The sequence below is a fragment of the Varroa jacobsoni genome, unplaced genomic scaffold, assembly GCF_002532875.2.
Source record: "Varroa jacobsoni isolate VJ856 unplaced genomic scaffold, vjacob_1.0 contig04495, whole genome shotgun sequence".
Classification (NCBI taxonomy): Eukaryota; Metazoa; Arthropoda; class Arachnida; order Mesostigmata; family Varroidae; genus Varroa; species Varroa jacobsoni.
In genome coordinates this window covers 3,178-18,721 of record NW_019215266.1, presented here as the reverse complement: position 1 = coordinate 18,721, position 15,544 = coordinate 3,178, and the positions used below count along the sequence as shown (strand labels likewise).

Below are 15,544 nucleotides of genomic sequence, written 5' to 3'. Positions count from 1 at the left end.
TAGAGAGAGAGAGAGAGAGAGAGAGAGAGAGAGAGCACATTCCAATAGCTGTAGTTGTAAACCAAGCCGGTCATATAAGCAGGAAGTCAAAGTGCGACACAATCTTTCAAACGCGCACAATTTTATCAGAAAGAGCTACTCTATTTCATTCAGGTTAGATAGATTATATTGATCAGTGAAGCGATACAACAGCGTGGGAAATGATTAGCGAGCCGCGATGTGAGCGCAGGTTCCGAATTAGCTGAATGGGTAAGTATTGCACGCTATGGACATCGAGAAATCAGCACCCGAATAGAACAGATAATGAAGAGAAATTAAAGGAAAATTCCAGAAACATGTGCATCCATTATTCTCAGTTACTGCATACAGACTCTTATTTCATGTAGGTAAATAAGTTCGTCAACTGACAATGTGACAAACTGAAATCGTACGAAACGTACCGAACAAAGACGAATTTTATTTTAACCCTTAAAGATTGGCATACTTCCATTTGCGTCTCGTGCTATCTAGTGTTATTGTTTTTATCTCTATCACTAATCTACAAAACAGAATATCATTCTTGACGCTAATGATACACGTAGTGATCATTCGCAGTGGTATAAAATTATAAAAAACAACACCTGCACATGAATACACAACTACACTTGTTCTCTGGCATACTCCAGAGTTTCTAGCGAACCTGAACGCCTGCGTAATGGAAAGCATATATATAAGCATAGTGTTATGAAATAGTAATTTACCTACATGTATATAAAAGACGGAACAATGTACAATGCTGAAATAGGGAAGAGAAGGCGCGAAGTAATCGATGATACGTGCGTGGACTCCTCGACAAACGTTGCTTGCTATCTGGATGCTGGATTGGTTCGTATTATTGATGATAAAATAATAGACGGTAGCTATAACTGACACTTTATCTTTTTCTTTTACTTTTCAATACTTTGTATCGGCATTGAATTTACATGTTCTATGTCTTCATAAATCATCGCAGATATGTCCTTTGGCTTAAGACATGGCCTTAAAAAAGTTTTAGTTGCTTTAACTTTAGATTACCTGTATAGTAACTGAACACAAGTGGCGATTTTTGTACATTTTGTCGCTCTATTGTCGACCTATGTTGTCCTTATTTTGGCATTGTGAAATGCCTGGCGACCGAGATCGAATGATACATAAAATAAAATATGGTTATCTAAGACTGTCAGAGATATATATTGAAAATCGTTCATTTTCCTGGAAGTTCTAGTTAACTCTATTTCTTGCAGTAAAAATAATGACTCCGACAAAGAAGCAAATATACAATGAAATTCTTTTGTACGAAAGAGATTCTTGTAAGTTCAAACCTTGAATAATCTACGATCACAATCTCATTTCTCGCATTCGGGAACTACAATGCTTATCGATCCCTCTTCCACGAAGAAGCTTCTTAGCGAGATCTCCTAGAGCAAACAAAACTTCTTGAAGGTGATATTGAAGCCGTTGATTCTCTGTCCTCGCATATAAATGTTTTACAACACGATGCAAGTCTCGCACTTCACCACCGTAGTCTCTAGCCAGAATCGACTTATCAATATCTGAAGATGTCAAACAATCATTGTAAAGCTCAATTCAATTAAGCACTTTAATATCTACTTCCCTGTGCTATTATAAGCTCATCGGAAAACGTGCGGGATACTACTGACATCGTACTTTGGCTGAAATTATATGGATTTTAGGTAACAATCTTTTTCTCAGTGCGAATTAATTCGAGAAAATACAAGTTAGCAAAAGCATAAAAGCCTTATATACTAGTTACAAATCAGAAAACAGATGGAAACTTGAAAAAAAATTCCATAGTATAAAAACTTCTTACTCTATACACGTTTGTCTTACTTTTAAGAAGAGTTGCCAGTCCTTCGGCCGCCGCCAATCGAACCATATCACTTTCGTCCGATGTCATTAGAGCCACGATAATGTTAAGCGATTGATGAAATATTCGTTCAACGTTCAAGAGCCTTGCGATGACCTCGCCCAAAAGCGAACAGCCAAAAACACGTATCAGCTCCTCTTCATCACTGCAACACCCGAAAAGAACCTGCAAAAATATTCTACATGCTAATTATTTTGCAAAAATAATATACGGTAATATTGCCATTTTATACATTATTTTTAGCTCAGGAAAAACTATATTTTGTAGTACTTTTGTATTTTGTATGTACTGACAAAATATCTCTGTTTAAGGTTCGTAGCAAATAATCCACGCCGCATGTTATATGACCGCAAAATTTGTCTATTTGTGAAACAATAAATTTGTACACTTTTTAGGCAAATAGTCAAATTATGTTTTATGTTTGTGCTATCTCCTGTACCTCAATGAGTCGTTTTGAATAGACAGACATCATGTCGCCAAATGACGGTACACATCGAGCAAGACACTCGGCCAGAAGTACCCGAATTCGGTTATCCTTAGTTGACACACCGCTGAGTACATCAATAAGTACAGGAAGCTGCCGAGCTGTGTCCAATTCAACTAACTGCGCGAAGCATTGAACCGCTCCTAAGTAGATGTATGAATCCGACTCTTCCATACCCTGCCTATAGAGTTATCATGTAAAAAACAAAACGATTATTATAGACAAGCATGAACATCATATACACTTCTAACCGATTCTGTATTCGAGACAGTGTGATATGTTCATAATTCATTTGACCGTGAAATAGTGGGCTTATAACAAGAAATTGCTTACCGGCACAAGTTGACAATTGTATCAATATCTTTGACTGCTTCGCTGTTTCTGGCAGATAGCAGTTTCCGAAGCTGAATGAATCCGTGACCCCGTATAGCAATATCGGGACTGTGTAGTTCATGTTTGACGCTTCGGTAGATGCTAGTCGTCCCGTAGATGGAAGCCCTAATAACATATATTGAAAAAAACATTGAATTTGTTTAATAAACGCTACCTTATCAAATAGATTCCAAGCGGCTATTTTTTTTTTATAAATTTTGAGTCAGTTACATGGAAGAATTTGCCGTGTACGCAATTGTTGAAAACGTACTCAGTTCTTATTTCTTCTAGATTAAGCTCACGAGTGCAAAATATAAACGAAACTTACCTGTTTGACTTTTGGTTCTTCTGTATCCTTTGTGCTATCAGTTCTTCAAGCGTGGGCTCCCTCCAGTCAACAAGGTCTTCGTCAGGAGCCGAACTGTCTGCTTGATTCCACTCTATATTTAATAGTGCCTTAGTAGCGATGGGAGCAAATTTCCAGGAATGGAATGGCACTGGATCCTTAAAGCTTTTTACATTTCCTGCCACTTCAAGTTCATCGATAATTTTAACAAGCTCATTACACCGGTCAGTCAGGGGCCCGGAGATATCCTTTAGCAACTTTGAGGCAAGCTTAAGTCTACTAAGACCAGTCAAACTTAACTGATCACTATTTGACGTTAACGTTTCGAGCATACCAAGTATAAGGGTTAGGCTGTCGTCGTCATTGGTCGCGCTGGGTGTCAAACAGTACCTCTGAAGGTTCACTAGTGTGAATTCGGTCATCAGCTCGACATCCGCTTTTAAAGATTTTTGTACCAGAGGCTCGAACGCTGTGATGAGGGACGCTACGAAAACTCCGAAAAATATGCCCTTCTTTGGGGAAGCATCCTCCTTGAGCTGATCAAACTTACTAAGTAACACGAAAAAAAGCCTTGGTATAAGTCTAAACTGGGTTTTGCCAAGAGAAATAAACAACTCTACATAAGTATTGGCATTTAATTGAAACGCATTATCTGTCACATTGTCGTCATCGGTGGTCGTCAACTGCACACCCCCTAAAATTCAGCAAAATCGAAAAATGATTACTACTTACAGAATCGCATGTTTTTCTTACTAATTCTGGCAGTGATCTAGACTATTGATCGCTATTGTTAGCCATGCTAGCCCATGGGTAATTTATACAAAAAGGCCGAAAACTCAGGTTGTTAAATCTGCCATGACTCGGCGCGAAAACATGCTAGAGACCTGACCAAACGGAAATTGAGAATCAACGCTATAGTGTGCTTTGAGCCATTCATGTCATTCTTATGGTATTTTTACAGTAGTGCTCACCGTTATTGGCAAATGATGCGTTCACATGTGGGTGCATCTGGAATCGTATTTCGCTTGGATCGAAAATCCCAATCGCTATTAGTGGTCCTTCCTCTATCTTGTCAGTAAGTTTTGCGACCATCTCCGTCGCCTGCTGAGTCATACTGCTAGCCGACTTGTGGCTAAAAGCTGCCACTTTTAGGTACACTGGCATTAGTGTCGCAAAAGCTTCCAACAACACAGCATCGTGGGGCAGCAGATCGAGTGCGTTCGAAACGAATTCGAAATGCTGACGAAGTTCCTCAGAGGAAACTGCACCTAGTCCACGTAGAACGTCAACGAAGTTCTTGAAGCACTTGCAGAAAACGTGTTCAATAGCCAGATTCGAATTGCAAGCCAAAAGCGAGTTCAGCACAGCCACAATTAAACGAAATTGGGCTAGATCCTTGCAAATATACATAATACTACGCAGCTGGTCGCCGATATTCATGAAATAGCTTTCCTGATCTATAAACGATGGGCAGCGAGCCACGAGCAAGGCGAAATTCTCCATCCGCTTCCACTCAGCGATGTCTGCGCCTAAGGAATCACTGACTGCTGTCAACAGGTGCGCTAGTCCGTTCTTGCGTAGTAGAGCATTTGAAAGTCTGCTTGAGCACGCCTTACGTAACCACGCCGGATTTGCATGTGACAAGATCTCCAGGAGGCATTTGATCATAGCCGGTTGAAATACCGTTGCTAGCAGATTATCGAGCTTTGGAAGGAGGCCCATTCGATCAGACTTCATTTCTGCTACAACGCTCTCCACAGTAATAGTTTCATTTTCGTCCTTGATTTCAAGTCCATGTGTAAGCCACACGTATATAGATAGCTCGCGCCCCTCTAGACTCGTCTTTTTACAATTTTCGATGCTTACTTTTCGAATAGGAGCGTGACACAGTTGAAACATTGTAATCAGAATGTCAGCTAAGTGTTTTTCGTAGAGAAGAGATCCAAATTGGTGTATAGAAGCAAAGTACAATAATAGATTGATAGAGCCGACAAGCCGTCGATGTTCCTGTAAAGCTCTTACGGGTTCGCTTGCTGGGGTTTTCTGAAATTCATTTGGCAGAATTTGAATTCACTTAAGTTGACTTGGCTAGAGGTTTGCGATCAGGTAACATTAAATATCAATGTAATATAGAGGCTCATTGTTAGAGTGTAGCATAATATAATAATAGCCATTAATATGAAAGGGCAGATTTTTGTTAAGGTACAAAGACACAATTGATTAGTTTCGGCTACACACTGATTGACTAAGTAATTAGGTATTACAATATAAATGCATGGGTATACAGTATTCACAGAACGTTCTACTAAAAATCAATTCTGCATTGGGCCAGGTACATGTACTTGACGCCCTCTATCCGTGACATTGAGTTTACCTGAGTACTTCTCCATACTGCTGGGAGAAGATTTGGTCGAATACTGTAACCGACAAGAAAGTCAAACGTCTGTGATAAAGTTTTCCTCTGAGAGACGCTCAGTATCACTGACTCTTTTGAATCAGTGAAAGCTGTCCTGGATAGTTCGTCAAGTAGCAGACTAATATGTTGCACCTTACGCCATGATGGATCTGTGCTAATTGGTATCGGCCCGTCGCTGCTGTTTCAGAGTCACAAATTGAAAAATAAAGCCCGAAGATATCTTACTGCAAATTTATACTGAGAATAACCATAGATGCGCCTGCTTGGGATTCTGTTTACGCAATGTAAACATTTCACCTGCCTACTTTTTTATTTCCAGTCAACACCATCAACATTCTCTTCTTATTAACCACACATAAGATAGATACATATTCAAACATACTCATATTGTTTGGCACTCTAGTTACTATGTGTGCGAAGTGTATTGTTCTCACATGTGCTTCTGGATGGATTGACAATTTTCCCAGTCGTCATCCTTCAGCTTTTCCAACACGCCAAATAAACCATTCGCCAACATTATGCACCTCAATACACACAAACCGAGTACTTTTTGTGCAAATTAGATTTGGCATGTGAAATTTATTAAAGTGCTGCGAACCCTACGAAAAGCTGTCGGCTGTTTTAACACACACACACGCACTTGCCGAGAAGAAATATTTTGCTACACTTATATGCGCACTATCGTATATAACCTTTGATAGACGGATGTTCGTATTATAAATCGACTAGTTTACAGAAACAAATTTATCATTGCTTCTAGAAACGTTCAAAACAACCAACTCAGGCCTATCAGACCACTTCTGCGTTAAATACATTTAAAGGCGGCCGTTGTTAAATTTATACGACTGCTAAAGTTTTCTTCAACTTGAAGTCTAATGTGTGAGTTTAAAAAATTGCAACCTCTTGATTACATCGCACGATTACTTCATAGTAAACTACATTTATGTTAATTGGTGGAATAAATAATACTGTGTATTAAATCATTTTCTAGTCACCTACATCTACCGTGTAATATATGTTAACAACGGCCTAACTCGAAGCAGTAACCTTGGGTTTTCTCAGCCAGAGCCTTCTCAGCCAGTATGCACTATATTGTAAATTACATCAAAGTTGTTATCAAAAAGGCTCCACTCTGAAGGAGCACTAGCTATATGCGTTGCAGCGAATGAAATCGAACAGCGGCGCTCTTTACGAGCACTGGAGAACCACACAAGACCAGAATGTTATTTCTGTATCCCGTGTAGATCTTCTTTATTCCACCATATTGCAAATACCGGTGGCACTGCGACATTTAGACGAAACTGTTTATATGGACATGATACCCTTGCACCCATTGAGTAGTTGTTTTTGTACAAACTGTCTGTGAACCTCTAAATAAGTAGGTGCTGTGGTTTATGAATGTTTTATAAAATAGGTTGTCAGTTGGCGTTACATCACTGTCACATACTAAGTCGACTGTTTCAAAAATACAAGTGTCATTAGATGTTTTGATAGCAGAGAAAGTACTGCATGAGTTTGGTGTTTGCGGAAAGAAGAAAGTACTTGCCGTTTCGTATTCGTCTAGGTCGAATGAGCGAAAACCATCCGTGGTATCTTAATTTTGGAAGGCATCTAAGTGCTACCAGAAGCCATCATCTGTAAGATAGTGTCTGTAAATATTGCAGATCCGACGTCAGTTGGCAGCCATGTCGAATCGACACCTCAAACGGCTCGAGCAGCAAAATGATATCAAAGGAATCGTCATACCTCCCATTGACAAAAAGTTATCGAATGAAGACGATCTCGCTGCGAAGCCACAAAAAACAAGCATATTTCAACTGGTAAGTATTTGTGCTATACTATAAGAAGTATAATAGCGCTTATGATGGAATCGAAATCGACGGAAATAATCCTATGCACCTAAACTTGCACTGTTGATTTTTTTGCCTGCTTATCCGATTCCATATGCGAGTGCAACTCGGTGCTTAAAAAAAAGTGCTTAGGCGGTAAAAAGTTGGCAATTATTTCAGCCCCAGCCTCGTAAAGCTTATTGTCCAAAAACAAACTAACTCAGGTTGTCATCTGGCATGTTAATAACGTGTTTCGTATGGTAGGAAACATCAAGCCTACAACAATAGCCTACTTTTGTGTAACGGAAACGAAGGTGAATGCTTACTTTGCGAATCAGGCGTTTTTCAACTGTAGAAGACAAAGCATTTATATGTTATTTGTATCACGTAACGTTTTACTTCAGAAACGTCCCAAACTGCAGATAATCGATTTCGTTTGGTTCATGCTCAGTAAGATTGTCATTTGGTGTCAAAAATTACAATTAATTGCAAAGTTGCTATTTAAGATATATAAATCCATGGACCAGGGACGAAATTAATGTTTACCCTGTGAGGATGTAAGATTGATCTTGGCATAAAAAAGCGACAATACAGGTCATACATAGAACGTTCAAGTATTCATTATATGTAACTTACGAGCTGTAAATGAATACTGAACTTTGTTTTGATCACTATCTGATATAAAAAATAAGTTAATTACGAATGTTTATCGACGGCAGTCCTGGGTAGGATACTAGATTACCGTTTCTTCTTCCGCATATTTGTCGATGTTATACAGCAAGTACCATCGATCTACCAGTACTAAAGCTTCTTTTTGCAGACGCACAACAAAGTATAAAAGTATTGTGTCCACTGAAAAAACCGTATTAATAGCGAAGAGTAAAAGTATACCATTGACTACAATAACATGGGTAAGCTACTAACATTTGTAGGGCCATAGGTGTTATGAGCTTAATATGCAAAGCAAAAATCTTCGCCGTTTAAACCGCCGTTCATGATTCTCGTCTATTCTGTCTTCATTCTGGAAGTTGGCCAATGAATCAAACGGTGAGGATGACGAGGTCGAGGCAACCGCCTTGCTTGTTCCCCCATCCAGTAGTAAAGATGATAGTGACACTGATCGTAGTGACAAGGGCGGAGAACAGGGCAAGAGCCCCGACAGAACAGAACTTTACAGTACAGGCGGTGGCAAAGGGAAGAACCGCAAGAAGCGCAGGAACAGGAAGAATAAAAGCGGGTGCAAAACAGAAGAAGTGGCGAGAGTTGACGACAAACATGAACTTGAGAAGGAATTAAAGTGCGCCGAACATGTAAGTCGAAGCCAACGCCTAAGTTATCTTGTGTACAAATTATATTTTTATTACACCGAATACTTTTTGTGTGCTTGTAATTTTTTTCATGTCCGACAATTCTTTACTTCGGATAATAATTTGTGATCCGATGTAACAATTTATACTTTTTTGCTTGATCTTAAGCCTGAAGAGTCTCACGATTTTCGGCTCCGAAGCTTCCCGATACTTCCGAATACTGCGTACAAAGTGTACACGGTGAGAGTATAATACCAGAATCAATGTAACTGGACATTTTTTGTTCGGTCTTCTTTTACGCTTAAACAGCAAAGTCGGCCTGCTAAAAGTGACACCGCAGTGAGGGTCGATCATGTGTTGAAGTCGGCGCTCTCTTTTCACGTCAAGCGTCTTAATCCAGAGAGGGAACTTCGTCTTAAGTTTGGAGCTGCCGTGCTTCGCGAAGAACGTCATCAGCAACAGCCACAGTTGCCTCGAGGAGCTGGAAAGCGGCTCGTGTCTGGGGCAATGCGAAGTCTTCTAATTCCAGATGCAGGTAGGTCTTTCCTATGAATTTGCCTAAAAACAGTTAATCACATACTTTATCTTCGGTTACCTCTTCAATAGTTGATGCCCTTACCATTAATATTCTATGGCTTATTAGCTTCTAATTGCTTTTATATACCTAGAAAGAGGAGAAAGAAGAAAATTAGTAATGTGACATTGCAGATGTAAATACACATCCCGTAAATGAAATGCTTAAACCACACACTTTGACAGCCAGCATTGCTTGTAGTTTCTTTGCGTGGCGGGTACCTCGATAGGCTGGAAGATATCATAAAGATTTGAAACGCTTAACATACAACTTTTTTTTAATAAAGAGGTTTCTGTTGCATTTGCTCTGTTTGAGCAGAAGAGTGAGAACAGCAAAATAGTTATTCGTGTTAAAATAGAAACATGTCTTCTTTTGTTTCTTTTTCAGAATACTTAAGAGAGGGTATTCATATAACATTGTTATCTGTTTCTGCTGTTATTGTTTTTATCCTTATTTTTGTTGCTGCAGCGTATCACTTCCTTGTTATGCAGGGTAGAAAAATTGGAGGCATCGTGATGGAGCCTGTTCCAGATCGGGTGGGCTATTTCGAATACAAATTCTCCCCACACTATTGGCGTACGCAGGCAGAATTCATGCTTCTCGTGAATAGCTTCAATCAGGATGACATTTTAGGGATGCTACAAAGGTGCGTTTTTTATGAACAATATAAACGTCATAATAAGATTCATACGTTCAAACTATGGGAATCCTTGGTGGACTGGTTGCCATAACGGACATGTGTTTACGTACTATTCATAGTACCGGACGAAAGCCAGTTATTTTTAGAACAAAATAACAAACTCGTCGTGAAGAACAACATTCTGTCGTTTTTGAGCTAAGATCAACTATTATCCAATCCTCCCGTGTTGGATGAAGGCTATGTGCTACGTTATTAATAATTTCCAGGTAGTTTCCAGAGAATACTAGGATGATACTAGAAGATTATTAAATTAACTGGAAAAATCTATAAAATCTTTTATAGATTTTCCGGTTAATTAATAGACATCTTCCTATTATTTTAGTTCATTTTTAATAAAAATCCTTCCTAGTATTTTATTTTTAAGTTTATATTTCTACCGCACAACAATTTGTCTTTACTACACATAGGTTTTCAATGCACAAATTAATGGCATATTTAAAGAAAGAATATCGATATTGTCGTTTGGGTCATTTAAATAAGCTTCGAACTTTTTTCGCCGTTTTCCATCTTTTAATCCTTTTAACTATTTTGAGCCTTCGCGATTTTAGAACTCTCAGTCTCTTATTAGCGCACTGTTTAATTTCGTTGGAATTTTTTGTAGCGTATTTCAGTGATATTTTGACGAACTTGCTAGTATCGCTCGGCATACGGTTACTAGTAACAACATATTTGCAGATTAAAGGAGGAATATTTTGAAATAGACTAGTTTGTCCTAGATTTTTCCGGTGGATAGTGGTTATATTAAATAAACATGATCGTCAGGAATGACACGTCTAGTATATGCAAACGTTCATTGTAGAAACAGTCGTAGAAGTAATGCATAAAAACATTAATTAGGTGTGCTAACCTCAATACTGCCGGCAGAGGATATAACGGGTTTGGCATTAACCTTGTTCGTGCTCTTTTAATACGAATCGCTGTCTATTCTAGAATTAGCGATCACGTAGATACGTTACTTCAAGTAGCCACGATTTGTAGAACAAATGAAGAGAAAACTCCAGCTTCGAAATTCGTTGAGCAGGCAATCTTCGTCATGGAGAAAGCCTTTCATTCGGCATTCGATCTGAAGAGTGGGAACTGCCGACTAGACTATCGTGCGAAGCCAAACCGACCTTTATTTATTGCCCTCTTCCAGCATGCATACTATCTGTGTGAGTTCCCTTGCATCTAATTTTCAATTCAATTTTCTGTTCAAGCCAAAAACTCATAGCAACAATTTAATAGAACATGTCAGATACGCGTGCGTTTTTATAAAGGGTTGGTAAGCTAATAAAAACCCACATATTTGTATTAAGGTATATAAAGAAATATATTTATTATTGTATTTGCTATGCTATATCTAATCGCCCATTAAATATGTTGTAAATTTAGCTGAACGAGGTTGCCCTCAAACGGCGCTGGAGTTTTGCAAAGTATTGCTATCACTCGACCCTGAACACGACCCTTTGGCGGTTCTTCTAATCATCGACCACTATGCTTTGCGTGCCCAGGAGGACGAATGGCTAGTGCACTTCTTTGAGACGTTCCAAAGGGTGAATTTTGATCAAATTCCAAATTCAGTGACAGATTGACATCCATAAAATCATGCAGTGATTTACCGTAACTACGGGGCCAAACCTATCGGAAGATTTCCGAGTGCTTTAGGCAAAGTAATTTCTATGAATGTGCCATTGTTTTTACGTATCTTTCAGGCGGGCCGAAATTTAGACCAGTTCGTGAATTTTGCCTATTCGATCGCTTTATCACAGTTCCGTCTAAAACGGTACGATGAGGCCGATCGCCTACTCATCAAAGCTTTGACGAATTTTCCTCAAGTCCTGAAGGCTATCACGGATAAGAACTCGATTATAATGGATAAAAAGATAGCGAGTATCTTCGATAAACATTATCCGTACGATGTAACAGTTCATCTCTATGCCGAGAGGTAAACGACAAATCATTTTCTGTTAGCTGTTTCCATAAATCTGTTGAAAACAAGCAGCTAACAGCAGTCCAAGGATTGAATTTCAGGGTGTGCATATTAATATTTTCGAGTGTATCTACAGTCTTTCACAAATATCCGACTGGCAGAATGTCTGCATTATAGACTATTTTTATGATCTACAGAGGAAGTCGGTAATTTAATATCAACTTATGTATTACAATTTTCTTGTTTTTTTTTCACACAGATGCGCTTGGATGTATCGAGAACCGGAAATTCTGCGTTGGATGGAGCGAATAACCACTAAAATGGTGGACTCTGGAATACGCATTGCATCGGTTGATACGCCACATCGCCCACGACGCAATATTCTGCGTCACATCACGCAATCCCACGTGCCGGGCGTAACGATAATTGGACAATATCTGAGCAATATAGAAGATCGACAGCGTGAGTATGTCAGCAGTCTCAATACCGAAACTGCCTGTTAGATCACAGGGTCTGAACGTTTTCTTTGTATATCACAACTAAGATAATTTATTGGCAATGTAGCTTGAATATTGAACCATCACTAAAGACGACGATTAGAACATAAAAGTGATGTAAAACCATAAAACTAGGTTACTAGCTTAGGGTGGAACGTACTGACTTCGGATGTGGTTAATATTGGGTTGAGCATGCTAATCCGATAACGTGTATGATTTCTAAAGCGTCTATGCGATTGTGTCTGTAAGATATAGCTACTTTCTTTTTGCAACTACAGTCATGCGGGAATAGTCTAAAGATAAGACTATCCGTTAATATACAGTTCTAAACAGGTTACTCAGATCAACGGCAGCTTTCATTACAGAAGCCAACAACAGCGTTGTTGTCTTGTAAATAAGTGACAATAAACTTACACTAATGAATAATTTGTAACAAGGGCTCATAGAGAAGTAAATTTCTAGCTATGTCACAAGGTTATATTATGATATATTAATACTCGGGAAGTTTCATATTTGACGCTTTATTTTAATTTTAGCAATATACGACTTCGATCCATTTCCTCCGAAGGACGCTTATGGAGATTTATCACCTGAGTTGTTGTCTATCGCTCCGGATAACATGTTGTCGGAATCAACTCTCGCAAACTTTCTGAACTCACTCCATCCCTCTTGGGTGCGTAAACTATTTCGTAGAACAGTTGGAAACGGAGCTCAGAGGAAATGAGAGCATCTGGCATACTCTTTCTTGAAAATGCACTATAAAACCGTAGCCCTCAAGTACATTACCGTTGAGTAAAACAAGAAACACAGCTAACGTTTCTCCTTAAGCTGTGAATTTTATCTAATTCACTGTGTCTTTGTCTCTAAATCACTAATAGTGAAAGACACACAGAATTAATTCATAACGAATCTACCAAATAAATTTCTTTTCTCGTTAACTTGTTACTCCCTCTCACTCTACTTCTTTTAATTTTGATTTCAATACGCATTCAAATTTCAGACCGGTCAAGACGAAAATGGCGATAATAACGGAGCAAATAACGTAATGGAGGGCGTTTCCAACCTCGTTGACGCGGTCCTAAACCTCATGTCCAATATCACAGGGGGTAATGGACCACAACAGAATGACAACAATAATGAAGATAATAACGCTAATCGCAGAGCAGCGGTAGAACGAGGAGCTCAGGGCGGACCACCTGATCTGGAGCTAAACGAACGACCTGATCAGGACAATATTAACGGTGCTGGAGGAGAATCTGATGACCAGCAGCAATCAAGAGATGACCCGCCTCAGCGATAGCATTATCTTCTAACAAAATAGCATAAAAGGACGGTCATTGGTCCTAGTATAATGATATGAAGGATAAAGTTAGTTTTTAATGTTCGTTGGCTATGTTAAAGGTAACAGGGAGACTAAATTTTCGACCATTTGCCGACAGAATTTTGTTATGATAACGAGGAATGTTACCAGCTATAGTACTATGTGTTATTAATAATACAACGATATTCCTGCTGTTCATATGTTATGATGTAATGGTCAATGTAGTAAAATACAGCAAAATATTGACCGAGCAATTATTTTTATACAATAGAAGGAATTGACTGGCCCGAGAAAAGGAACGATGACTCAGTTGTAACTGTGTGTAATACTGAGATTAGCTATTCCACATTCTAACGTAAGTCTAATATATGATTTGCGAATGAGATTTTTTTGGTTGACGATTTGCTGTTAGATTACCATGTGAAAAATTACCACCTGTGCATTGCTAAATGTAGACAATTACATCGATGCCAGTGGCGAAACGCAATCACAACGGCATACACCAGAGAAGCAGGAATACGTTGCACTCAAAACAAACATGTAACCATTTTCGTCGGAGCCAAAAAATTTATTGTGGGTAATAGTACGAATTCAAAGGCTTGCCTGGTATTAAAAGGCTAGGCAGCTTGATCCACAGGAAGTTTGGCCAAAGAAATATACCGTAGCTTCCTGATTATTGTACTTCACTCTAGTGTGTTGCAGACATCAAAATAAGTTTATCAAAATAACGATTTTTGACGGTGTCTATGACGGGTATGGCCTCATTACGTTTAGGGGAGTACAGATTATAAAAATGGCTTGTTTACTTCGGCAATTATTAAAGACCTCACTGAAAAATCCGTCATTCAGTAGTTTGATGATCTGAGCTACAATTATTATATAATTGTGTTTAGTTAACAGGAAATACTTTTTAAGATTTGTTGTCTTTAAATATCCGGTTTATTTAATTCGAATTCATGTATATTTTGAAATATAGCGGGGGAACAACGTGGCAGACTATTGGCTTAAGTGATACTTGACTACGGTTCCAAAATATTAGATTAGAGTATCGCAGAAGATGCACATAGACAAAGAAAACTCCCAACTCAGGTTCAGCAAATCGAACGATAGACTGCCGTCCAAAAATGACAGTTCGTCAATTTTCCCATATAAAATTTCAGACGAAGACCGCGTGTAGCATGAACAAGAATAAACCATATAAATTCGTTGAACAAGACCATTTTTTCATCAAGTTTTTTTCTGATGTTTGATTGGTTAATGATTATTGGTTAAAAACATCAGCTCGAGACAGATCATTCAATATTGATCATAGAAGCTACTCGATGATGACAGTTGTGGATAAATTCTTACCAGCGTTTCATAGCGTTGTTTATGGATTCCTTATACAAAATATGCTGTCAGCCTCGTATGGATGTTCAATTATGTCATTCAGATTCATCTTAGGGCCCTATCTATCCAAATGTTCAGAAGGGGGCTTCAAGTGTTTTGAAGTATAAAACGCAGTTTAATCCCAACTAGATCAGATTATTAGATAAAATGACGCATTTTTCGACAACTCGTAACTTTGTTGAGAAATACATTTTCTAATATATATAAACTTATTTAAACGGGTAAATTATATACCTCTAATTATTAGCGTCTTATATTTCAGAGATTTGTTGTTCAGTTAAATATTTACTTCATTCACGAGTTTCCACGTCAAAAGCCATACATCCATTGTGTTTGAAGATGTTGCATAGGATGCGTCCCTGCACGCACCTTCATTCATACCCATCTACAAGTAGATATATACAATAAATTAATCAACATTCCTCTACAACATGATGTCACTTTGCACAACGAGGCAGACTAGTAATTTCTTATATTTCAGTTGAAGCCTGCCT

At 38.6% G+C, this 15,544-nt stretch overlaps 2 protein-coding genes across 4 annotated transcripts; one reads left to right on the top strand and one right to left on the bottom strand.

Moving 5' to 3' along the window:
• Positions 1-900: 900 nt before the first annotated feature.
• Tango6 (transport and golgi organization 6) lies at positions 901-6,463 on the bottom strand. 3 transcript variants are annotated; one of them, XM_022854749.2, is made up of 8 exons: positions 5,959-6,463; positions 5,483-5,702; positions 4,080-5,151; positions 3,091-3,802; positions 2,724-2,888; positions 2,346-2,571; positions 1,870-2,071; positions 901-1,571 (listed from the first exon to the last, which is right to left on the bottom strand). In XM_022854749.2, exons 1-8 carry the CDS (start codon positions 6,039-6,041, stop codon positions 1,357-1,359), a joined length of 2,895 nt encoding a protein of 964 aa, XP_022710484.1. In that variant the 5' UTR covers positions 6,042-6,463; the 3' UTR covers positions 901-1,356. The 3 variants fall into 3 exon arrangements, with proteins under 3 accessions (XP_022710484.1, XP_022710485.1, XP_022710486.1); XM_022854750.2 differs by having other exon boundaries at positions 5,483-5,699; XM_022854751.2 differs by having other exon boundaries at positions 5,483-5,525; positions 5,959-6,461.
• A 336-nt stretch (positions 6,464-6,799) lies between these two features.
• Nulp1 (Nuclear localized protein 1) lies at positions 6,800-14,880 on the top strand. The gene is made up of 11 exons (XM_022854748.2): positions 6,800-6,902; positions 7,189-7,344; positions 8,382-8,663; positions 8,970-9,195; positions 9,703-9,880; positions 10,865-11,085; positions 11,306-11,466; positions 11,626-11,858; positions 12,103-12,305; positions 12,877-13,013; positions 13,341-14,880. Exons 2-11 carry the CDS (start codon positions 7,210-7,212, stop codon positions 13,638-13,640), a joined length of 2,076 nt encoding a protein of 691 aa, XP_022710483.1. The 5' UTR covers positions 6,800-6,902; positions 7,189-7,209; the 3' UTR covers positions 13,641-14,880.
• Positions 14,881-15,544: the final 664 nt, after the last annotated feature.